The 25615-nt window shown below is 46.4% G+C and overlaps 1 protein-coding gene across 4 annotated transcripts in view; it reads right to left on the reverse strand.

Annotated features, from left to right (window-relative positions):
• TIAM2 (TIAM Rac1 associated GEF 2) overlaps positions 1-25615 on the reverse strand; it is a 552861-nt gene that overhangs the window by 83301 nt on the left and 443945 nt on the right. For all 4 annotated transcript variants that reach the window (XM_069607743.1, XM_069607744.1, XM_069607746.1 and 1 more), the window contains 2 exons: positions 8074-8142; positions 7710-7835 (listed from right to left, as the gene is read on the reverse strand). In XM_069607743.1, the coding sequence (XP_069463844.1) occupies positions 7710-7835; positions 8074-8142 (195 nt within the window). The remainder of the gene's footprint in view (positions 1-7709; positions 7836-8073; positions 8143-25615) is intronic.

Consider the following 25615-nt stretch of genomic DNA (forward strand, 5'->3'; position numbering starts at 1 on the left):
TCCATGGGGCAGCTTGCCCTCAGCCTCAGGATCCATGCCTTTAATGCAGGACCCCAGCCAATCAGCACCCATGGACCATTCAAACTCTGGGTGGTGGCTATCCTTTTAGGACAGTCATCCCTCACAGTTGGAACTGGTTTCAGGCAGGTACACCACAAGACAGAACAGCAGAGTTTCGGAATCCTCCACAGTGTCCTGTGCTCACACATTGGTGCCTTGGCAGGCTTCACAAAGGATTCCTGCCAAAGGCAAAAGTCAAACCAGGCCCTCCCCCCTCACCCAGCACGGAAGAAGAAAGAGACCAAGAAGGGACAACCAAAAGAGAAAGGGTAAAAAAAGAATACAGCCAACAATTTGGGTCAATGGTGACCCTTCTGTGCATTACGACGGAGTACAGCCTGGGAGTCAACATTTCACAAATGTAGGTAGGATAAAACCACTGCCAGCAGCCATTCAGTTTTCCCTGTCACTGTAACCAAAAGGTTACAGGAACAGTGAGAAAGGGGATACAGTAAAACCTCAGCACTCCACAAAAGGGGGCAGGAGTATGCTGATCTCACAATATAAAAAAGGTATGAAGGAAATATCCCCCTGTCCTTGGGAAAATGGGTTCTCATAGGGAAAATAACAGAAAACAAGGGGCTCCCAGCCACACTGCACAGAGTGATGTGTGTAGCAAAATTCAATGAGAGATGTCATCGGAGGAAAGCACTTCTCCAAGACCGTTACAAAAATAAATACAAAATATCCCAAAAGATAAGGTAAAAGAATGAGTGTGTGGAAAAAGGTTCCCACTCACTCAGGCGAACAGACCAAAAATCCATACGTCCAGCAAAAAGTGCTGGGGGATTCATGTAGAGGCATTAAAATTAAAATGTACCCTAAGACTGGGAAAGGCACTTGCCAGGCACAGCTGTATTGGTATTAACTAACCATTGTTCTTAGCAGGTGCAAATGGTGTGATCCCTGGGCATCTAAAAGCAGTCCCTGGCAACAGCTTAAAAAGCATGCACAAGCCAAAAATGTTGGCTTTACCAATGCTTGTTTTAAAGAGGACTTCAGTGGATTTGCCAAAGCTTGTTTGTAATAGGACTTCAGCAGTGGTCGAAGTGTACGAAAAGAAGTAGGTTCCCTGCTGGCATGCCCCCACTCTCCGCAAACACCATCACTGCACCCCCTCCCACACAGAATCCAAACCACAAAAACACCTGCTATTTAAGGGAATGTTCAGTGCAGTGCACTGAAGTGCAAGCTTCAACTTCTTCCTACACTTTTATTTTAAAACTAAACCATTCCAGAATGGTTTCATTTTCAAATAAAAGTATAGAACAGTGAAACTTGAAAATAAAAAAATATAGGCGCACCGCTCCCGCCCACTTCGACCTTTCGACTTCAGGGAAGAAGGCGCAGAGTGCTTATGAATCAAGTGGTTTATGGCAGGTCTGATAAGACATTTATTTGCACCAGCAGCGTGTTTATAACTCCAATTAAGTCATTAGCTATCAGAAGACTGCTTTGAACAAACAGTGGCTGGCACTTTGAGTGCAAAGCCTGATCTTAAGGCTTGATTAAAGCAAGATCAAAGTGTTCCCATGAGGAAGTGTTTGGGGGTGGGGCTGATGGAAGATATAGGAATGGGTGGTAATGGCCATAGGGATTAGCATGGCCATGGGGAGGCAATGGGTGGTGTGACACATCTGACAACCCGTCACTGCCTCCTTGGGGAAGCTCTTCCTGAATGTGTATTTGTATTTGTTTTATTTGTATAGCGCAAACCAGGCCCGAAGGCTACCGGGCGCGTATCTTGAGACAATGGTTACAACAGGGTATTGCATTACAAGACATAAATAGGACATAAAGTTGAACATAGGAATACACACACAATACAGATTCGTGATCAAGTACAATCAAAGGCATGCTTATCGAGCTGTCAATTCGTCTTCGGATGAGACTAACCACAGTTTGGTTCTGTGTTTGAAGGAATTCAGGGAGGGCAAGTTTCTGATAGGGAGAGGTACACAGTTCCAGAGTTTGGCTGCCAGAACTGGGAAGCTGGCCCCACCGGCTGTTTGGAGCTTGAATCTAGGGATCAGTAGGCTCTGGCTGGTGGAAGACCTTAGTGATTGAGGTGGGGTATACTGGGTAAACCTGGAGGATAGATAGCTCGGGGCCTGGTTGTGCAAGCATTTGTAAGTCAGGGCAAGAGATTTTAGTGAAATCCTTTGGGTTACTGACAGCCAGTGAAGGTTCTTCCTGGTTTCAGAGATATGGGCTGATCTAGGGATGTTGAGGGCAGCTTGGATGGCGTTATTTTGTGCAATCTGGAGTTTGTCGATATTACCTTGGTTGGTGCCTTGCTACAGTGCATTACAGTAATCCAGTTTGGACATGACCAAGGTCTTAGCAAGGGTGGTGCAGTTCTGAGAGGAGAGAAAAGGGCGACAGGCTGTGATCAACTTGCAAGTGTAAGCAGAGGCGGAGGCTACTGCGTTAGTTTGTCTGTGGAGGGAGAGAGTGGAATCTAGGTAAATGCCAAGTGTTTTAGTATCTCTGGAAACTTTTATGGGGTTACCATCTATACTGAAGGCATTGAACATAGGGTTCAACTTGTTGAGTCTTTGCTGTGTTCCAAGTATGAGGAGCTCAGTCTTATCATCATTAAGACAGAGATCATGTTGTGCCATCCAGGTTTGGATGACGTGCTATATGTCATTTAAAGCTTTCGAGTCTACCGTGTAGTCACCCGTGATAGGGATGAATATCTGGGTGTCATCGGCATAATTGGTGTAGGTGACACCCAGATAATCGAGCACATCAAACAGGGGTTTGGTGAAAACATTGTAGAGCATAGGGGATACGCAGGACCCTTGGGGGATACCGCAAGGGACTGGCGCAGGGTCAGCAGAGGAGATGGGGGAGAATACCCTCATGTGTCTATTATCCAGGAATGATTTGATCCAGTTAGTGGCATTATCAGAAAAGTAAGCTTCCGTTTTTAGAGGATGACAGAGGAATTGGTGGTTGACCAAGTTGAAGGCAGCAGATAGGTCTAGTAATAGTAGCAGGGCTAATTTACCTTTGTCTTTGAGGTCCTCAATTTGAGTTTTGAGGTCTAGAAGGGCTGCCTCTGTGCCGTGGCTTAGGTCTGAAGCCGGATTGTCTAGAGCCTAGAAGGTTGTTAGTTTCCAGGTAGTTCTGAATCTGTAGATACGCTGCTCGGTCTAAGATTTTCAGGAGAAAAGGGGCAGTCGTGACAGGCCTATAGTTGGTGGGGACCTCAGGATCCAGGGTGTTTTTTTTAGGAGGGGGATAACCCACGCATCCTTCAGGTTGTTTGGGACTATTCCCGATTGAAAAGAAGAGTTGATGAAGGTTATGATGAAGGGCGCAAGGTCGTGGCCAGATTCCTTAATGATAGGAGCTGGGCAGACGTCCCCTTGGCAGTTGGAAGGTTTTAAATTGCCGATGAATTTTTCAACCTTAAGGGTGGTAAGTGGCGTAAAGCTGAAAGGCAGAGGACAGTCTTGGGTGATAGTTTTGTGTGGCGTGGTTTTATTGAAGATAGGCGTGTGGAGAGAATTTTGTTTATCATTGATTTTGCGTTGCAAGGTGGTTATTTTGTTGAGAAGTGCATTTTGTATAGTGTTGCACCAGGTGCTGTCCTTAGTACATGCGTCGGGAGCGGGTGATGGTGATTCTAATTCTTTAAGGATTTTGAAGAGTTCTTTTGTGTTAGATTCTGCTTGGGATATGCGTATGTTATACGTCTCTTTCTTGTCTTGAAAATTGGCTTCCTTATAGTTGAGTGAGGTGATAAGGAGGGAGTCTTTATTAGTTGAAGTAGGATGGCTTTTCCACAGTGCTTCGGCCTTACGCTTTTCTTTATGTAGCTTGTTAAGCTGCAGGGTAAACCAGGAATTCAGGTGGGACTGTTGTTTGGCTTTGCAAATTTTTAGTGGGGCTATGGTCTCGATGGCTTTGAGCAGGGTGCTGTTGAAGGTATCTACTAGGACGGTGGGGTCCTTATGTAGCGTGGCACAGGTATTCAGAATAGGGAGGATGAGGGGAAGCAGTTTCTCCCTGGTGATGTCCTTTTTGTTTCTAGTGGGTATAGTAGGTGTAGACTGATGGATGGTTGCTGGCATGAGGAAGGTAATGAGATGGTCGGACCAGATGCAGGCATTATTGGAGCTGACAGTGATATTACAGTTGAGGTCTGCTATCCAGTCTAGCGTTCTGCCCTTGTTGTGTGTAGGATCACGAATGCGCTGCTGGAAACCTAAGTTGGAAAGGGAAGTGGCAACTTCAGTGGCCCTGTGGTCTTTGGGATCGGCAAGGCCAGGATTAAGGTCACCTAGTAGCAATACTTGAGAGTTGGGCTTCGTATTGGCAGACAATGTGGATGTAACATCATCGGTGAAAGAACCAAGTGGACCTGGAGGTCTGTATAAAAGGTGGAGTGTAGCTGTGTTGGTTGGTGAGAGGGATAGCTTCACTGAGAGAGATTCAGCAGAACTGAGTTGGGCGTTGGGGATAGTTCTCATGGTGATCATGTCTCTGTGGATGAATGCAACTCCTCCCATGTGGGCAGGGAAGGGGAGAAGCTACCTGACTCGAACCCTGGAGGTGGCTATCTGTCGGAGGACCACATGGGGGAGACTAACCCAGGAAGAGTGGAGGCAGTTCACCATGGAAAACACATAATAAACCCCCTCTTGAAGTGACGTATAATAATAATGCTTTAAATCCCTCTCAAACCTGTATGGCATACTGTGCAGTAGAAGATACCGAAAGCCATGGGCAAATGCATCTTGATTCCCATGAATCCACTGGGATGAGGAAGAGGACATGAGCAATGCAAATTAACAACAAGAAGCATGCAATGCAGTCTAGTCATTCTGATCAGGTGACCCGTACCGGGAAGTTTAAAAGACAGAAAGATGGAGAATCTCCTTTTCCGATGAGGTTCAGGAAGCTGAAGGAACGTGGCTTGCAGCAGAGCAGAACAACGGTCGGGAAGACGTTGGCAGGAGATACACGAGACCGGAGGACCAGTGTCGCTATATACAGAGCAGCGGAAGCTCTGACGTGAATCCCAGAGCGGGGAGAAGACCGGAGAGTACAGGAGATGCGATGCAAAGAGAAGTAAGACTGCTTCAGCGAAAGCCAGCCGCGGGACACTGATGCAGTCAGAAACTACCGGTGATCCCAGAGAAGGGGGACACCAGGGTGCTTTGTTGCATGAAACGCACAGCGATTGAGAAGGAAGAGCTCTGTTCAGAGAACCTGACCAAGGGAGCTGGAACTTTTGAGCAAGCAACAATTGTAATGCAAGCAAGAAACTGTGAAAACCAGGGAATAACCCAATTTGGCAGAAGGGAAACATTTATGAAGTGTGGCAAAGTCCTGGCAGGAGACTATACCAGGCACATTGAAAGTAGTCCTGGGACTCGCACCCTAATTCACAAGCATACACATATGAGAAGCATTGGCAGGAGAGTATACCAGGCATGTAAAAAGAATATAAGACTGTAAAGTACAATACAAGTAAACATGAGTATTACCTGGCAGGAGAGTATACCGGGTGCCTTGTTTTGAGAACTATGAACTGAGATGCGTGTTGTTTTGGAGAATTGTCAATTTAAGTGCTTAGGTAAAACCTGGCAGGAGAGTACAGCAGGAAGGCTGGTTTGAAAGACATTAAAGTTTTCAATTTTTGAGTTGTTCAGAGAAGAAAAACAATCTCTTGACCCTGTGAAATCCGCAAACGAGAGGAAGTTTTGTTCTTTAAAAGAGATGGAGAAATCTCTTGAAAATGTGCGCCATATAAACCGATGTATTGAAACTTGTGATTGTCAAAAGAGGAGAAGCTATACAATTACGCTGCAAGCCTTGCAAACAAGGGTAAAAGATATTTCTTGATTTGTTGGCAACATTGGAAAAACAGAAGGAGGAAGTGAATATCTGATGATATCTAGACACTGCGTTTAACAAAGGAACTGTGGAATCCTATGGTAAGGGAGCCCCCTTCATATTCTTGCGGAACATTGATTGTTTATTTCCTTTTGTGCACCATTTTGGAACTTAAAGATGAAATTGCAAAGTATAGCTGCGGGACGCAGCCAAAATAACATGTAACCTTTCACTTTATGCTTGGTTTAGAATGTGAGGGTCAGCTTAGGTTTTGGACACAGGACAGAGGGCTTTTACTTTTGGACATCCTGACTTGGACACTAGTTATTTTGGTTGAGGCAGGGAAACCCCTCACAGCTGTAGGGAAAGGTAGGTTTTCCTCCAACCCCCTTTTTGGGAATACAATTCTATAGCAATCGAATTATGCCTCTGTGTCTGACTCTTGCTCATTACCCATCACAGTGGGCACATAACCAAACACCTACAGACTCTGTTCCCCTCCTCATACATCATTCCTCTCTATCTGTGCTCCAATTCAATAGTTCCAGCTTACAGGTGTCGCAAACAACACCTAATAACCCAAACAAAGAAATTGGCAGCTAGGATTGCCTAGCACCACTAAATGCCTTTCTTTACTGGTTAAGAGTAGAGACAATAGACCCATGTTAGATAGATTACTTTCAGCATGAGAACATAAGAAAACAGGAAAATGTACCTCACTATGAGTTTGGCTACTGCTGCTGCCACTCTGTTTGGTGGAATGATCGCCACAATATAAGTGCCAGTGTTCGTCCCCAATCATGGAGTTCATAACACTACATGGGGAATTTTGAGTAATTACCAAGGGTGCTACTTCCACCCAGGGTAATTCCTCCAAATATTGGCATTAAAGTGGAGGAATTTCCTCCAGCAGCTGGCTGGAGGTAAATCTTCCACTTTAATGCCAATTCTGAATTTGGCGGTCCTGTAAAACCCACAGTAATTCCATCACATCCAAAAAAGTGGCTGTAATACAATTACCGCCAAAAGGTTAATGCACTGCTGGATTCGTAATCAACCCCACTGTTTCACGGCAACCGCCTGAACCTGCCAAATAAACTATGAATTCAGGGATCAGACTGAAATATGTGCACTGTTGACTCGTAGCTTGCTGTAAAAATGACAAGACACAAGCACACAGACATTCGCCATTTACAAATTGTCTTCTAGTTGATCTGTGCAGCACCCAAGTTATATTCTTTGCAGAAAACGTTTAAAACATGACTCCTATACCGACTGTAAGGCAGCACTATCCAAAATGGTGGTCTACCAGTGGGAAGAACCAAATTGACTCTTCAAGCAACGAATGTGGCTCAATCCTAAAATAAGGTAGGGACAAAATGTCACTTCGTCAAGGATGGCAAACATCCTAGCATGGGACCTGCCCTAGTCCAGAAATCTCTTGCATCGTTGGCCTCTGAATGTTTCTTGACACATACTTGCTTTGCAGTGATTGGCTGGTAGGACTGTTTTCTTGTCCATTTCATCGTTTACATTTTTATTTGTGACCTTTATTTGTATTTTTAGAATGAAATGTAGTTCAACATACTGGCCATTCACCATATGGGCAGGGATATAGACTTTTAAACATGACCTCACATAAACGTTACCTGTGCTTCAGAATGATTTTGTTTCAGAATTATTTTGAAGGCAGGGAAGGGGGTGAAGAGAGATAACATATAGATAACAATGCATCTAACATAGGGTATGTTTAGACTCTGAACTACAATGATGATCTGGAAGGAACACATGCTTACTCTGAACTGAGATGGAGTTTCCAGTGTATTAAAATCTGAAGAGCAAGCAATCCCATCTTCTAAAGTCTGCAGAAATACCTTCTGAAAATCCAGCATTTCTGGTAGACTTCCAAACAAGGACTCCATCTAAGAGAAGAAAGAAAAAAACAAAAAAATGATGAATTTCACACCTGTGTGTTCTTGGCCATTGCTCCTTATTTGTGCTGCAATGTTCTGAAAAGCATCAATTAGGGCACACTTGCGCGTGTCATCTGGAAGAAATAAAATGATGAATCGAATATACAATAGCTATTGTTGGCTTTCTCTTAGATGCCTGCCTGCAGAGGTGATACAATGATAATACCCAAAGTGGATTAATTCTTACCTCATCTTGGGTGAGATAGGTCTCATGTTGAAGTGGGCCCAAGTATAACTCAAAAAGGCAGCTCAAGTCCTACAGGATACAAAGAATATACAGTTACAGAAATACAGAACCTCCTCCAGTAAAAGGTGATTTTACAGTGGACATTTGACAGGACATAACACAAGAGACTGCCATAATTTTCAAATAGAGAATGTTCTTTTACTTCTTTAAAAAAAGGTTTTATACATTGCACAATACACAAAAGAGAGGGGAAGACACAATTTTTTTTAATTAACACACCAATTTTAATTTGCAAATGGAGTTATATTAGTTTTTGCTCAATAATTGGTTAAACAACTTGAGTGAAATTTCATAAATGCACACTATTGTACTAAATTAAGAAAGTGACAAGTGCATGTGCAACTTTCAAGCCAAAATGCTAAATGCATTCACTGCATGAAGTCCGTTGGAACACAATCTTATTGAACAATCCGAATTGTCCATTTTGCTCCCAATTTTCCAGACTGAAATGGCTGAAAACGATTATCAAAACACCATGTGCATTAGGTACATGCCCTTCCTCTGTTGAGCAGTTGTGGTGTAATAAAAACAAAACTTTGTAATATGAAGAAATTGTGCACTGTGTCCTGGCAGAAAATGAGGCAATTCTTCTTACAGAAAAAAAGCTGCAAAGTTACACATCTGCTTTCTTAAAAAACATTAGGTATACAACATTTGTAGGTCTTCAGTACAGTTAGTATCCTGAATACGTGTGTATCATCATGATCACAAAATGTATAGAGTAAATGAAAAAGGAGCGAGAGGTGAAATGGTGGTACAGCTTTACTAAGATAAAGGTATACTACCCAGATTGTATAAAGAGAAAACATAAGACACTTTGGTCCATAAAAACAATTTCAAAACTCTGAATAAATGCATCAAGTGGTAAAGTACAAACAAGCAACAATATACTACAGGAGTATAGCTAATGAGAGAAACAAAACCAGATACAAGACTTTTGATTATAGTGATTTGGAAAAACAAAGAAGGTCCAACATTTTGAATCCTCCTCACACCCAGATATAATGTATGTGATTTATCTTAACGATACAGGTAAATCAGTATCAATATTCACATCCTGTGTGGCTAACATTTTAAGACAATGAATCCATTTAGTCTGCATTTGTCTTAATGTTCACTCGAAATCACCACGTCTCAAATGCTCTCAAATGCAGGTGCACTTTCTGAATAACAAAAGCATGCACTTAATTTAGATCCCATGAACGTGTTTCTTGGAAATGAATTTCCACTGAATAGTTGGAAACTGCGTTACAAATTGCACTTGGTGTTCTTCTATACGCAATTTTATTATTGTAACAGTCGATTTTATATAACTCAGTCCAAAATCGTATAACATGCAAACCATGTAGGTGGACGACAAGCAGTTAACCATGCTATTGGTTAAATAATTTTGTGAATATTCGTAACCAAAAGATATTTTGGGTGTATCTGAAAATTGACAACGATCGAAAGAGGCTCAGAAAAACAAATTACCTATTGTAGGGAGTTCAGAAAAAGAGATTGAAGGAGAAGCTATAAAGCATGATGCTAGATCAAGATCTGATTTTAGAACTGCCCAGTACTGTCCAGGAATTCTCAAAATCTCACATGCTGATTAGCAAAATGAGTAATGTATCTGATCTTTGAGTCAGAAGATTGACAATTGTCAGCGCTGTTCCCAAAATGAACACAGACCCCTGCATTGTGTGTTAACATTTACTGTCCCTATCATCTACCTTAAATAGGGCATTATATATTTTTGTAGTGTTTTTTCTTTCTTACTCTTATTTACCACGATTGGTTCTATTCCAGTTGCCTGCACTCCTCATTCCTACTGTCCTTCAATGCGTACTTGTATACTGCCTAATAAGTTCTATCCTCCTATTTCCCCTGCTTTAGCTCCTCACATTTCTATTGCTCTCTGGAATGCTCACTCTCTTTATGCAATAAGGCCTACTTCACACTAGATCTCTTTCTCCGTCTTGAACTTCAATTTCTATTTATCACTACATCCTGGATTCTCATTTAACACTGCTACTCCTATTGCTATGTTGTCCTTAGCCACTGCCTTTTCTCATTATCCTGGTCTCTCAGGAAAAGTGATACTGGCATTCTATATCACTCTACTTGGGAATCACTCTTTCTCGTGCTCTTAACATACCCTCCTTCGCTTCCTTTGAATTTAATTTTACAACCTTTTCTAAACCCTCGCCTGTGTCTTCCCTTATTATTTACAGACCATGAGGCCCACTCTTCTTTTTGAGATGATCTAGATTAATTACGGTCTACATTGTTTTCATCTACTTGATCCTTTTTCTTCGCTATTTTAATCTTCATCTCTTTACTACAAATAGCTCTACCTCCCGTCTCCCGTTATTCAATTCCCGTCATCTTTCTCAAAATCTTTCTCCTCCCTCTGGCTCTTATTCTGACCTTTTCTTCACATCTTTGGATAAATAATCTTCCGATAATCACACCCTTTCCTGTCATTTCTGCTGACCACTTCTTTCCTGTTCCTTTTCTCGCAGTTCAACTGTTCTTCAACCCCTACTTCTTCAATCGCCTAGCTATGACGTGATCTTCAATCCTTTGACTCGTCCACTTTTATCTCTACTCTCTGATCTTCTTTCCCCATCCTCCCTACATTATCTCGCTCAAAGTCAGTTGCTTCGATGCTGGATTCCCTTTATCCATCCAAGCCTTTTACCCCTTATCATAACCACTCACCCCTAACCTTGGCTCACTCCGGAACTTCATTACCTTTGTTACTTCTATCCAGTGTGCTGAACGTACTTGGAAGAAATATCAACCTTTTGAGTACCTGGAGTTATTTCTACTCACTCTTCTAATTATGAGCAGTCTCTTTTCCTTTCCAACAAGCAATACTCTACAACTCTTATAGAGTTGTAGAGTTGTGCTACTCTACAACTCTATTCTTGTATAGTATAGAGTTGTACTACTCATACTTGCATCTTTTTGGTATTGTTAATTACCTTTTATATTCTGCTCCAGATACCTCTCAATCTTCTTCATTGCTTGCCTCTGATTTTGCATCTTTTCTCACTGATAAAATTGAGGCTCTCTATTACTATTTTTCTTCTTATTCCTCTATTTCCTACTTCATGTCGCCTTCTAGTTCTGCTGTTGTAGTTTTTTCTTCTTTTTCTCCAATAATCGATACTAGATTGGCAACGTTTTTACAACATTTTCATTGTCATTCTCCAGCTGCTGTGCCAGAACATCTTCAATCTACTCTTTTATCTACTTCATATCATCTGCTGATACTTTATCTTTGTACTCTTTCTTCTTCTGGTATGTATTTTCCTGTCCGACTCCAAGCACGCTACTATAATTCTAATCTTAAACAAGCCATCTCGTGACATGTCTAGCCTTTGTAATTTCCAACTTGTTTCTTTCAAAAATTCTGGAATTAATCCACAGCTATCCTATTATCTTGTTCTTCATTTGTTTCTAATTACTGTTCAGTCAGGTTTTCCTATGTTTCTTTCATTTAACTAACTGATCTTTCTGCCAAGCATTCCAAACAATCACATTAGTTCAAATAGATCTTTCTGCAGCTTTTGCCACAGTGGATCACTCTATTGTCATGCTTTCTCTTTCTTCAGGTGGGCTCGCTGGTACTGTTCTTCACTGGTTTTCTTAATCTTCCTGGCTGTACGTATTTGGTATCTTGGTACAGCAAAGGTACTTCTTCCTATTCTTTTTGTTATGCTCGCGCCTAAGGCTCCATGCTTGGTGCTTTACTTTTTCCTCTTTACAAGTCATCTCTCATATCATTTCTTCTTTTAATCTCTCTTGCCACTTCGATGCTGATTCACAAATCTGCTTTTCTTGTTCTACCTTCTCTGACTGAATGCACTCTATTCTTTTGTCTTGTCTGTGGGCTAGCCAGACAATACCAGCTCATTGCACCTTAGACCTTCAAAGACCCACATTTTGTACTTTCCTGCTTCTTCTCCTCACCCTCTACCATCCTGAGTTACAACTTCCACTTTCTTTGTCGACTCTTAATTTAGGGATCATATTCAACACTACTCTTTCTTTTTCCCTTCCGTCAGCCCATTTCTAATTATATAATATTCCCAAAATTAGACTATTTATAACTTTATATTCAGCGAACATTCCAATTACTTCTCACATTTTTTCACAGCTTGATTACTGCTCAGATTATTTACCTGTAATCTTCATTAATCCTAGTCCTTCTCTTCCTCACCCCAGCAATTATCAATCAGGTGTACCACCTCAATACAGGAACCCTCTTTCTACTTCTAATTTCCTCAGGCATGCCCCCTCCACCTCCCGCCTCTGGGCATAACAGCCCACCTTCTCCAAGACCCAACAGTACGTAACACTGCCCAATAGGCCCATTCAATACAGGGAAGGGAGAGGCGGGAAACTCGTGCTGGGACGAGGAAGAGAAGGACAATGAGTAATGAAGAATACGGTAATATGAGCATTACCTCCATGTCCACTCTTTCTCGTCCCAGCACTCATCAATGACACGCGCCAACTCCAGAGAGAATCGGCCGAGCGCAAAGACAAACACCAAAAGGCAAATGGAAAATGCAACCCGACCAACACCAATTTATTGAATTGCACAAATCCAGACAGTAGCAACAAGGTATTTCACAAGAGTGCCACACTCAACAGACCCGCCCCAAAGGCCCCTGCCTCCCAGCCATACAGATTCTAATAGTAGTGGTTAATGAAAGTGTGTGGCTCAGACCAGGTGGCGGCGCAGAAAATGTTCTGGATAGGAACACCGCAGGCCTCAACCCACGACACATCCATCCCCCTCGTGGACCTGCCCTGCACACCAGACGGAAAGGGAGACCCCACAGATGAGTCAGCCAAAGCGATTGCATCCCGGAGACAACGGCTGATGGTGCGCACAGACGCCTTCCACGCGGGGACCACCACCCACCAAAGGTAACAAAGAGGCTAGCAGTGGAACGGAAAGCCCTAGTGCGTTTCCAAATAGAGGAGAAAGGACCGCTGCAAGAGTGGCCCGACTAACCTCCTCCGGGGAGGAGGCAGAGCAGAAAAAGGAAGGAAGAAAAATGTCCTGGGCAAGATGAAACTTAGAAACCACCTTAAGAAGAAAAGATGTGTGGCACTTAAGAAACAATGCATCGGGGAACCCCCAAGTATGGTGCTTCACAGGAGAGGGCATCAATCGCTGTGCCTAAAGTGATAGCCACCAGGAAAACCACTCAACGTGAGGATCCGAAGGGGAACTTCAGACAAAGGGTCAAAAGGAGAAGACATCAGAGCTCGAAGGACCAGCGGGAGATCTCAGGAGGGCAACCCAGAAACAAGGACTGGCCGAGCAAGAAAAAAACTTTGGAGAAGGAGACCCACCAAGGAGTCAACACCCACAGCCGGACGCCCAAAGGCGTGAATCGCGGCGACTGCGCCATCAGAGTGGAGACAGAGAGACCCAAGTTAAATCCATCCTGAAGAAACTGCAGCACAGGAGCCCCAGAACCCAAGGAGGGGGAACCGCCATGACCCAGACACCAGGACATGAAGTCTCTCTCATAGGCCCTCAAGGTAGGACGACGCTGGTCGTTCTTAATGTGAGAAACCACCTCGTCAAAGAGCCCCCTAGAAACTAGGTGCCCCCTTTCAGCTTCCAAGCCCCTCCCAGACTAGGTTCTTGGGACCTTCCACTCCTAAGGAGCCCACCACCGGACCCAGACTCCCAGCGAGAGGCAACATGGGGCAGACAGCCAAGTCCAGGAGAATGGGGAACCAGCACCTGCAAGGCCAATGCGGAGGAACAAAGAACCACCACCCGAGAGTACCGGATGCACAGCAACACCTTCTGAATGAGAGGGTGGGGTGGAAAGGCATACAGGAGCCCCGGTGGCCAAGGGGAGGTCAGCGCATCCACCCCCCATACCCTGATAGGGGAACGGGGCGAAAAACCTTCACAGGCAGGGGAAGAGGAAAACAAATCCACCCAAGGAGTCCCTAGAACCCTGCAGACCCTCCGAAAGACCACCTCCCGCAGCACTCACTACCCTGAGGGGATCACACAGCTGAGGCGATCCGCCACCACATTATCCCAGCCCCTGATGTGACAAGCAGACAGCGACAGAAGATGAGACTCTGCCCAAGTACAGAGGAGAAGAGCAGGAGACCCCAAAGACCGAGACCGAGAGCTCCCCTGGCGGTTGCTACACAACACAGTGGCAGTATTGTCCGAGCGGAGCAGAAAAGCCTGCCCCCACCAAGACCGGGCAAAATGACTTCAGAGCCTTGAAGGCCACTAAGAGCGCCCTCCAGTTGGAGGACCTGGCCGCATCCCCCAATCCCCTCCAGGACCACTACTCCTGCAGCTAACGCCCCCCACCGCACAGACTGGCGTCCATGGTAACAATGATCAGAGAGGGCGGACAAAGCGGGAACCCCCAACAACAGATTGGGCAGGTGCAGCCACCAATGGAAGCTAGACCCTGAGGGGGGGACCCACAGGGATAGGAGCCTCGAAGTCCAGAGACAACTCTTCCAGAACCTGTGGATATGGAGAAACAGGGGACGTAGGTGAAGTCTCGCCCAGGGAACAAGGAAGACACACGCCACCATGTACACCTGAGCCCGATGAAAGTCCCTGGCCGGGGCCGACTCCCGAGCCAGAAGATGCACCAGGCAATCCTGCAGTGTCTGAGCTCTGACAAGGGGAAGAAGAACACGCCCCCAGCAGTCCAAAACCTGGCCCTAATGAACTGAAGATCCTGTGAGGGCTGCAGATGAGACTTTGTCCTGTTTATGAGAAACCCCAGCAAGGTCAGCAGAGCACATGTAGACTCCAGGTGTCGCAGCAGAGGAACCCTCGATTGAGCCTTCAGGAGCCAGTCAATTAGGTACAGGAATACCTAAATCCCCCGGAGGTGCAGAGCGGTGACGACCGGCCCAGAACCTTGGTGAAGACCCGGCGAGCCCACTTCAGACCGAAGGGCAAGGTCCAGAACTGGAAATGATCCTTGTCCACCACAAACCTGAGAAACATCTGATGGGCAGACCAAATAGGAACGTGCAGGTAGGCGTCCTGAAGATCCAGGGAAACCTGGAAATTCGAGTTCTTCACCAGAGAAATGACCCGCTGAAGACACTCCAATTTGAACCTCTGAGTCAGAATGTGCTGGTTCAAGACCTTGAGGCTTATAAATCAGACAGAAAGACCCCAAAGGTTTGGGCACCAGAAAGAAAATGGAGTAAACCCCCAGACCCCTCTCTGATTGAGGCACCTTCCGAAGGACCCTCTTGGAGCGAAGTTCCCGGAATGCCCGTTGCATGGCCAACCTCTTGACAGGGCATTTGGGCAGGGGTGTCCGGATCAGACCAGATGGAACAGGAGGGTAGACCAATTCCAACTTGTACCTCCATCTCACCAGATGATTGACCCAGGCATCCCCCGAGAGCTGGGACCATTGTTTCCAAAAGAATGTCAGGCGGCCCTCTACAGACCCGTTGTCAGATCTTCTGGTGGCGAGGGCGTGTGGGGGCGGTGGACCTGAGCGCCACTTCCGCCCAGGCATAGGCCAAGACTAAGCCCGATGTGGAGGGGCAGTTGGCCCTGCAGAACACCTGTGAGCAGGGGCAGACTTTGTAAGCAGCTGGCCAGCGTGTTTGTCCGCCTTGAAGACCTTATGGAACTTGTCCTCCAGGGAATCCCCAAACAGCATCCGTCCTTCAAAGGGAATTTTCATGGCAGTAGATTTTTGCCAGGCATCTGTCTTCCAATCCCTGTAAGAATGTGTCAACGACCCCCCCACGATGGAACCCATGGACAGGGCGGCCACCTTCACACCATAACACGCCAAGTCCGACAAAAACTGCACCTGAGACTTGACGGCCTACAGAAGGGTGCAGGATCCCAGCCCTTCCCTGCAGCCTTCATGGCAGACTTCAGACTCCCAAGGGCAGCTTCCGCCATGTATGAGACATAAGTGGCAGCCCGCAAAGCCAAATGAGCCCCACCATAAGCATTCCTCAAGGAGGCATCCACTTTACGATCCGTTCAGTCCCGAAGAGAATCGTCCAGGGCCAAGGACAACCTCCCCACCAGACTGAGAATTATGTCATCCACGAGACCCACCTGAGGCAGGGCCACCTCCTCGCCCTGCAAGGGATACAGCTTGGCAGGGAACCTGGGGACTGTCGATCTGTCCGGATCATCCCACTCCCTCAAAATCCCAGTCTTCATTTCAGAGAGAAGCGGGAAACCCTTCTTGAGAGTGTTTAAACTGGGGCGGAGGAGGCCGAACCCCTCCAAACAGAGCAGACAGGGGTGAAGTGTCTGGAAACACTATATAATGGGACACCTGAAGAAGAACATCCGCTGTGGCTTCTTTGTCCAGGTACTTGCCCTTGAAATCAGTCGACCTATGAGAATCGCTCAGGCTGCAGGAAGAGCCGTCCAAGCATGAGGAAGAGGAAGGGGACACCCTCCCCTGCCACTATGAGGCTGAGTCCCCTCTTCCTGCAGGGCTCTCGGAAAAATATGCAGGAGGTGGTCCTCTGGCACCCTACACCCACTCTGCCTCTTAGGGGGGGGAGAACAGGAAGAAGAGGAATAGGAAGGGGAAGGAGATTGGGGCTCCACGTGGCGAGACTTGGAGGAGCCCTTCCCCATGGTACCGGCACCAACAACGAGAAACTGAGGGCCGCAAGCAGAGAGAAGCAGCCACAGAGGAGGAATCAACAGAATCAACCAGAGGCCCCTGCACACAAACATATCACTGCAGCGGGAAAAAGAAAGGTTGCTAGGAAACCACAAACCCAGCCCGGGAGGCCAGGTGCGCACAGTCATTAGCACAGAGCACTCCCCCCACTCCGGCTTACCGCCGCCTGGGGTGAGGACCACCCCGGGCCACACAGACTTGGAGGGCAAGCCGCTCCGCGAAGCCCCACAGACCCCACCCCCTGGCCCCTGACAGAGGCGGGCGACCTCGGCTGGCAGCAGTAGAAGGGACCGGGCAACCCACCCTCACTCAACGGACCCTCTATGCGGCAGGAAAAACAATGAATTCTCCCCCTGCCTATGCCGAAGTGTGGGGGATGCATACAAATTGCACCATACAGTTTGTTCAGCACTGTGGTGAGAGCGCTCTATAAAAAGGTAATAAAATGAAATGTACATCTTGGGTAACCTTGTTCAAAACGTAAAATGGTCTCTCTAGGCTGGCATGTGTACCATTGTGCTAGAATTGCATTTACTATGGAACAATTCACTGTAAGGTATACTTTGTACCAGAGTGTGAATGAGCATTGCTGGTTTGTAAGATGCCATTTCGCAAAGTCGTTTTTTTTAATAGATTGTTCAATATCTCCATTAAAACGTTTGTATTTTATGAAAGAAACCCAGTTTAACAATGTATTTCTACCCAATATAAAACACGAAGATTTGAGAACCGTTGCATTTACTGACAACCTCTTCCTTGCTTATTTAAAAGGGATATTTAAAGATACAAATGAAGATATCACAGTAAGCCCATGAAGACAGACAGACATTCATCTGAAAAATTACGTCTATTAAATTGGACCTTCTAATAATGTTGTGCCTTTTTACAACCAATTTTTGGACCGTATATTTCTACCCATTTGCAGACACTACCTGAATCAACCGTTAACCCCATTAAACCACAAACTCACATATGCAAACACATTGGGCCTCATTAGGACCCAGGCGGCCCCGGAATAAACGGTGCCGGTAAGGGACTGGAACCGTTCATTCCGGGCCGCCCTATTACGAGGTCTGCAGTGGGTCCTGCTAAGGAACGCCTGGTCAGACCAGGCGTCCTTAGCTGGATACGCTAGCAGACCAGGATACTAACAAGGGGCCTGTCATTAACAGGCCCGTTGTTAGCATCCTCCCCATTGAGCCCTACGGGGCTCAAATGGGAATGGGGATTCATTTTTACCAGCGCCCAGAAAAGGGCAATTACCGGGTCCACCAAGGTCGGCATGACCCGGTTATTGCCCTTTTCTGGGCTCCGGTAAATATTAATTACCGGCGGCAGCCGTGCCCTTAACAAGGGCACGGCTACCACCAGGGTCGTAATGAGGCCTTATCTGATTTCCCAAACCAACCATCTGTTTTTTTTTTCATTTGATATGTTTGGTGAATTTCGTTGCAATGAATATTCAGCACTTGTGTGTGGTGAATATTCTGCAAGGACTGGATATTGTGAGGCCTATGATGAGATTGCATAGCGTAAAATGCATGCGTACTATTCATTTTATGCCACGTCTTACTTTCATTTCTTTGTATGGTGAAGAGGTGGCATGTAATGGAAGTCTTAGTTACTTACCTGTAACTGTATTTCTCCAGCATTGGTATCTTTCATAGATTCACATGCTTGAATATTCCCCGTCGTCAGACTGGGAATCCTCGGTGATAAATTAAATAATAATAATACATTTTTTTTTTATATATATTATATATATATATATATATACACACTGCCACCTAGCAGTGCATGTACATAGCCCATTATAGCCTATGAGCCACTCCATTATGTAGTCCCTCCACCTCACTTTGGTCCTTTATGGCCCCAGCCAATGAGGTGGCAGGGCTTAAGCTCCGCCCCCGGCAGCCATCTTCAGATTTTGAACCGTATAGATTACAGTATGATAGATGCCGAGCATAGGAGCAGCCTCTCAGGGGAGGCGGGCGGGCGCATGTGAATCTATGAAAGATACCAATGCTGGAGAAATACAGTTACAGGTAAGTAACTAAGACTTCTCCAGCATTGGATCTTTCATAGATTCAGATGCTTGAATAGAATACCAAGCAGTTAAAACATGCCACCATTATGAACAGATATGCATAATTACAGAAAAACATATTTCTGATCAAACCTTTACCATGCAGCAACACAACGGTTACATATTTCGGGAAAGGTGGGAAAGGAGGCTGGTCCTAGCTTATACAAAGAGATGGCGGAGCACTGCCTGTCCAACTGCAGTTTCTTTGTTGGTATCTTCAGTCAGGCAGTAGTGTTTTGCGAAAGTATGCAGAGTGCTCCACGTGGCAGCTCTGCATATGTCTTTCAAGGCCACCCCTGCGTGGAATGCTGTTGACGCCGCCCTTCCTCTGGTGGAGTGCGCAGACGGCGGTCTAGTTAAAGGGTCGCCTTTCAACTGATGACAGTGGGTGATGCAGGACGATACCCAGCGTGCCAGGCTTTGTTTGGATATATGTTGGCCCTTGGTACGGCCAGAGAAGGAAATGAATAGCCGGTTTGAGGAGCGGAACTCCTTGGTTCTTTGCAAGTAAAACTTCAACACCCTAGAAACGTCTAGAGAGTGTAATGTCCTTTCCGCTTCCGAAGCGTGATTCTGGAAGAAGGTTGGTAAAATAATGCGCTCAGTGAACGACATCTCCGAAAGTACCTTGGGGAGGAACTTAGGGTGAGGCCTTAAGATGATGCAGTCCTTCTGGAACAAGGTAAACGGAGGTTCCGAAGACAAAGCTTGTAACTCACTGATCCTTCTGGCCGATGTGATGGCTACCAGGAAGGATGTCTTCCAGGACAAGAATTTCATATCGCATCTATGTATGGGCTCGAAGGGAGGTTGCATGAGGGCTGTTAAGACGGTGTTGAGGCTCCAGTCCGGAACTGGTGTAGGTGTAGGCGGATAAGTACGCATCAGTCCTTTCAGGAAGATCTTGATCGCTGGTAAGGAAAGTAAGGCTTGCGTCTCCGCGGTTACTGTGTAGGCCGCTATGGCTGACAGATGGACCTTGATAGAGGACAGTGAGAGCCCTGATTTTGCCAGGTGCAACAAGTAAGGCAGAATTTTATCAACCGAGGCCGTGAGGGGATCGATCGCAGAGGTCTCGCACCATTTGGAAAACCTAGTCCATTTTCTGGTGTAGGTGAGTTGCGTGGACGGGGCTCTAGCGGCCCTGATGATATCCCAGCATTCTGATGGTAACTTTAGGTGCATCAGTTTACGCTGCTCAGGAACCATGCTTTGAGGGACAGGCTCCTCGGGTTGTGGTGGAGAACCTTTCGGTTCTGTTGTGTCAGTAGATATTGATGTGATTTGAGACGAATCGGGGTTTTGCAGGATAGATGTCTCAGCGTCGGGTACCAGACTTGCCGTGCCCAATCGGGTGCAATAAGAATCAAGGAACAATCCTGTTCTTTCACCCTGCGAAGTACCCTCGACATGAGGGGAATGGGTGGGAAGGCGTAGAGGAGCTTCCCCGACCAATCCACTGAGAACGCGTCTCCCAGCGATTGGTGCTCGGGGTATCTTGACGCAAATATCTTGCATTTTTTGTTGTTCCTGGTGGCAAAAAGGTCGATCTGCGGATGGCCCCATAAGGCAAATATCCGTCGGGTTTCTCTGTCGTCCAACTCCCACTCGTGTGACGCTGTGTATTCTCTGCTTAATCTGTCCGCTAGGACATTGTCCACTCCTGGAAGGTGCTCTGCCCTGATCTGTATCCCGTAGCGCAAGGCCCATGCCCATAGCTGTTGGGCTTCTTGCGACAGAATCTGAGACCTCGTGCCTCCCTGCTTGTTTGTATAGTGCATGGAGGTCGTGTTGTCTGTCTGGACTGTAAGAACTTGACCAGCTATAACCGGTAGGAAGGCTTTCAGCGCCAACCTTACGGCCCTGAGCTCCAACACGTTGATGTGGAGCTGGGACTCTTGTGCCGACCAAGATCCCTTGGTTTGGAGGTCCGCAAGATGAGCGCCCCAGCCTGATAAGGAAGCGTCCGTCCGCAGCAGGAGGGTCGATGTCGGTGCTTGAAACGGCATTCCCTGTAGAAGATTCCTCGGAGCGTTCCACCATCGAAGGGCCTTGTGCAACGTCGATGGAATCTGGACAATGTCTTCCCAGCATCCGAAAGCTTGTTTCCATTGGTGGTCCAGAGCTTCCTGAACCGGCCTCATGCGAAGCCTGCAGTTCGGTATGAGGAATATGCATGATGACATCATGCCCAATAGGGATTTGTAAGAGCGTACAGATGTTGTCTCTTTCTGTAGGAAGTTCGAAGTTAAGCGTAGAATCGCTGCTATTCTCTCTGTGGATGGTCTCACTCTGGGAATGCTGGAGTCGAGCTCGGCTCCCAGGAAGAGAGCTACCTTGCTGGGAACGAGGCAGGACTTCGTCTGGTTGATGGAGAAACCTAACTCTTTTAGGAGGTTGACCGTCCTCGACACTGCCGAACGAGCCTTTGCAGCTGAACTTGCCTTTATCAGCCAATCGTCCAGGTATGGAAAAACGTCCGTTCCTGCTCTCCTGAGACTTGCCGCTACCGGTGCCAGGCATTTCGTGAAAACTCTTGGCGCCGATTTTAGACCGAACGGAAGCACTTGAAACTGAAAGTGGAGCCCTCCCACTGTGAACCTGAGGAACTGCCTGTGTGCTGGATGGATCGGAATGTGGAAGTATGCATCCTCCAAGTCTAAAGTGGCCAAGAAGTCGTGCTTGTTTAACCAAGGTAGCACCCCTTGTAGAGCTACCATCTTGAAAGTTATGCGCTTGATGAACTTGTTGAGAGCCCTCTGGTCCAAGATGGGCCTCCATTGACCGTTTTTCTTTCTGACGAGGAAGAATCGGGAGTAGAAACCTTTTCCCCTCTGAGAAGAGGGTACTGGTTCTACTGCTGCCTTCTGGAGCAGTTTTTTCACTTCGGACATGACCTGTCCTAGCATATGCACTCTGCGGGGAGTTGGATGCAGGGAAGGAGGTTGGTCCAGAAATTCCAAGGTGTGACCCTTTCGGATCACCTGTAACACCCATTTGTCCGATGTAATTGACCGCCAGCGCTGGAAAAACTGGCTCACCCTTCCCCCCACCGGGGTGTGGCGAAGGGGGGGGGAGATTGGTCGTCAGTTCTGCTTGCCTTGCGACTTCCCTTGGGCGGAGCCACGTCTGCCTCTATGGGCGTATCTGTTTGATGACTGATATTTATTGCCTTGGTACGTGCCGCCTTGTGCTTTTTGACCATAGGAGGAACGACTGTATCCCCTGAACTTGGAAGATGAACCTCTAAAGGGACGAAAAGACCGGTGGTCCTTACTTTTGTCCTTTAAAGAACTGATGGCTCTGGCTGTGTCAGTGTCTGTCTTGATTGCCTTCAAATGGTCGTCTATCTTTTTCCCAAAGAGATCTTGGCCGTCAAATGGCATGTCTAGTATCTGCGCCTGAACTTCAGGTCTAAAGTTAGTAGCCTTCATCCAGGCCTGCCTTCTGAGCACTGTGCCGTGCGCCATCTGCCTGAAGCCTGATTCGGCCACATCAACTGCTGCGTCGATCATGTGATCCGATGTTGCTTCACCATCCGTGATTATGGATTTTGCCTCCTCCTGGAGCTCCGGTGGTAATTGTTTCGCCAAGTTAGACATGCGGAGCCAAAGCTCGCGATCGAATCTTGCGGTCATGGCCAGTGCATTACCCGCTCTGATTGTAAGTGATGCAGAAGATGATACTTTCCTGCCCATGGCTTCCAATTTATGTCCGTCCTTATCCGGTGGTGCCGACAACGGTGAGGAGGGGTTGGCGAGTTTCTTTCTGGCCGCCACTGTAATAACTGAGTCCGGTTTAGTATGACCCCTTAAACAAAGCGGTGCTGAATCCGGAGCTTTATATTTCTTTTCTGGCCTGGACACCAACGCCAGAGTCGATAAGGGCGTAGATAGGATCTTGGATCCGGAATCCCAGATGGTATCGAGGAGGGGAATTGTGGTCACTGTCCTCCTTCGTTTGTCCCTGTGCTCATAGAGCACTGATTGCCTTTCCTCCGAAGAAACCTGAATTTTAAACAGTTCTGCGGCTTTACCTATTATGGTATGGAAAGAGACGAGATCATCCGGTGGTGAGGCCTTGCCCGGCGAGTCTCTCCTCCTGGGCTTCTCGACGACGTAGTCATCCCAATCACTGGGTGCGTCTGGCTCCTGAGTAATTTCTCCTTCTTCTGGTTCCGAAAATTCACCAAAAGGATCCTCCTGCCAGTCTGATACCGAGATGGTGGACGGTACCATGGTGGGATCTACGTCCGGAGATCGCAGTCTGTGCGATGACTGTGGTGACGGGACTCTTGTAGGTGAAGCACTGTGGGTGCTGCTCCTCGGTCTTCGAACAGGTGATCTCATCCGTTTTTGCGGTCTACTCCTGTAAGAAGAGCAACCCGATGTGCCTGGAATCGGGGATGACTCTCTAGGAATGGGATTAATCGGAATTTGCTTCTCCCTTTGCCGTTTGTAAAATTCTTCTACAATCCTCTGCACGGATAACATGAGCACAGGGTCATGAGGATATTCGGATTCTCCCGTGGACGGGTGCCAAGGAGGGCTGTATTGTTTCGGTAAGGGACCGATGGACTCTTCCACCACTTCCGCATCGGAGAATTCTTCCTGAAGAATTATATCCGGAAGTTCTGCCATGTGCCCCAAAGGTGAAAATTGCTGCACCAGAGGTTCAGTTACAGTATTCTTCTCAATGATATTGCTTGTAATGACAGGAGCTTCAAGAGTGAGAGGCAGTAATTCCTCTGTAACTGCCGAAATTTGCGGTGCCTCTGAAGGTGTTATGGATGATGTTATCCTCGTCGACGACTGAGATTTTCCCGTCGACGAGGGCTTCGCCGCCGACTGAGATTTTCCCGTCGACGACTGAGATTGTCCCGTCGACGAAGGCTTCGCTGTCGACTGAAATTTTCCCGTCGACTGAGATTTTCCCGTCGACGAGGGCTTCGTCGTCGACGACTGACATTTCCCCGTCGACGAGGGCTTCGTTGACGAATGTGGAGTGTGTTCCGTGGACGACTGCGTCATGGACGAATGCTTCGTGGACGAGTGGTGTTTCTTGCTCGTCGACGATTGCTTCGCGGTCGATATGTCCGATGACGATGATCTAACTGTCGACGATGTCTTAAGCGTCGTCGTCGTCGATGCTGGTTTCGTCGACGGTATGGCCGATGACGGGCCTTTACCTTTCCCTTCATTCGTGGGCGGTTTAACCGTCGACGACTGCCCCCCCCCCCCGTTTTTTGCAAACTCCTCCTTACCTCTGGAGGCAGATTTTGCTGACTTTTTCTGGCTTGACAGGTCAGCTCGAGGCAGAAAGGGTATCAATTCCAGCTTCCTCTTTTTGGATTTGGGAGAGGAACTCCTTTCCACTGAAGAGGCCCTTCTCTTTGAAGTTTGCCTCTCAGATGGAGTGCTGGATTGGACAGGAGCTGTTCTGACAGACTCTTCGTCCGAAGATTGATCCCTGGATTCCAGGTATGAAAGGAGTCTTCTATGCCTGTCATGAAGGGTCTTGGTGGAAAAAGTTTTACAAATCTCGCATTTTTTAATGTCATGTGGGTACAGACAATAAATGCAATGCTCGTGGGGGTCCTTGTAGTAAACCAATTTCTTCTTGCACCTCGTGCAGTCCCTGAACAGGGAAGGCTTCCTGACAGCCTGAGGTGCCTCCATTTCTGAAGAGAAGTTCAGTCGACGATTTTGAGAGGAAAACAACAAGTTAATTAATTGGAAAGAAAGCCCCTAAGAAGGGGAACAAGATGGAATATATTTTACAAATATATTCCACACAAAAGTAGAAAGAATTTGAAAAAAGCTCAGAGAGCTTGAGGATTCCCTGTGTCTGATAGACTGCGGTGAAAAATCTGAAGATGGCTGCTGGGGGCGGAGCTTAAGCCCTGCCACCTCATTGGCTGGGGCCATAAAGGACCAAAGTGAGGTGGAGGGACTACATAATGGAGTGGCTCATAGGCTATAATGGGCTATGTACATGCACTGCTAGGTGGCAGTATATATATATATATATATATATATATATATATATATATATATATATATATATATATATATATTTAAAAAAAAAATATATTATTATTATTATTTAATTTATCACCGAGGATTCCCAGTCTGACGACGGGGAATATTCAAGCATCTGAATCTATGAAAGATCCAATGCTGGAGAATATCCATTACTGCCTCCCTCAACCTCTCCGCCATACAAATAACGACAGCATTTAGGCAAGCACAACATTTTAATGCTGTCGGAAATGTGGATTCAATTAAATCTGCTTGCTTTTTACACCAGCAAAAAGCAGGCAGATTCCGTAGTTCTCCATTTTATAAGCTGCGTGACATGCATGAATGGCCGGTAATGTTTACTCAATTTGCACAGAGAGGCGTGCATGTAATTTAACCTGCTTTTTACACCTCTTTTCTGCTTTTCAGTGCAACTGGCAAAAATCGCATGGAGGGGAGCTGTTTGAAAGTAAGCGCAAATGTCGGTGGTCCGCACCAGGCAATTTTTTATGTACTTGGCGCATGAGCTCATGTGTCTGTAATGTCTGAATTGGAGGCAGTGGAGTCTAAGAGAATCCTACTTCTATTTGTAGGGCCCCAGGTCCTGTGTGAATTGTGGTGTCCAGTCTTAGCATGACAATAAAAATATAAATGTATTTTTATGAAATGCTCTATCCCTCAACAAT

The sequence above is a fragment of the Ambystoma mexicanum genome, chromosome 4q, assembly GCF_040938575.1.
Source record: "Ambystoma mexicanum isolate Mex_15411 chromosome 4q, UKY_AmexF1_1, whole genome shotgun sequence".
NCBI classification, from domain to species: Eukaryota; Metazoa; Chordata; class Amphibia; order Caudata; family Ambystomatidae; genus Ambystoma; species Ambystoma mexicanum.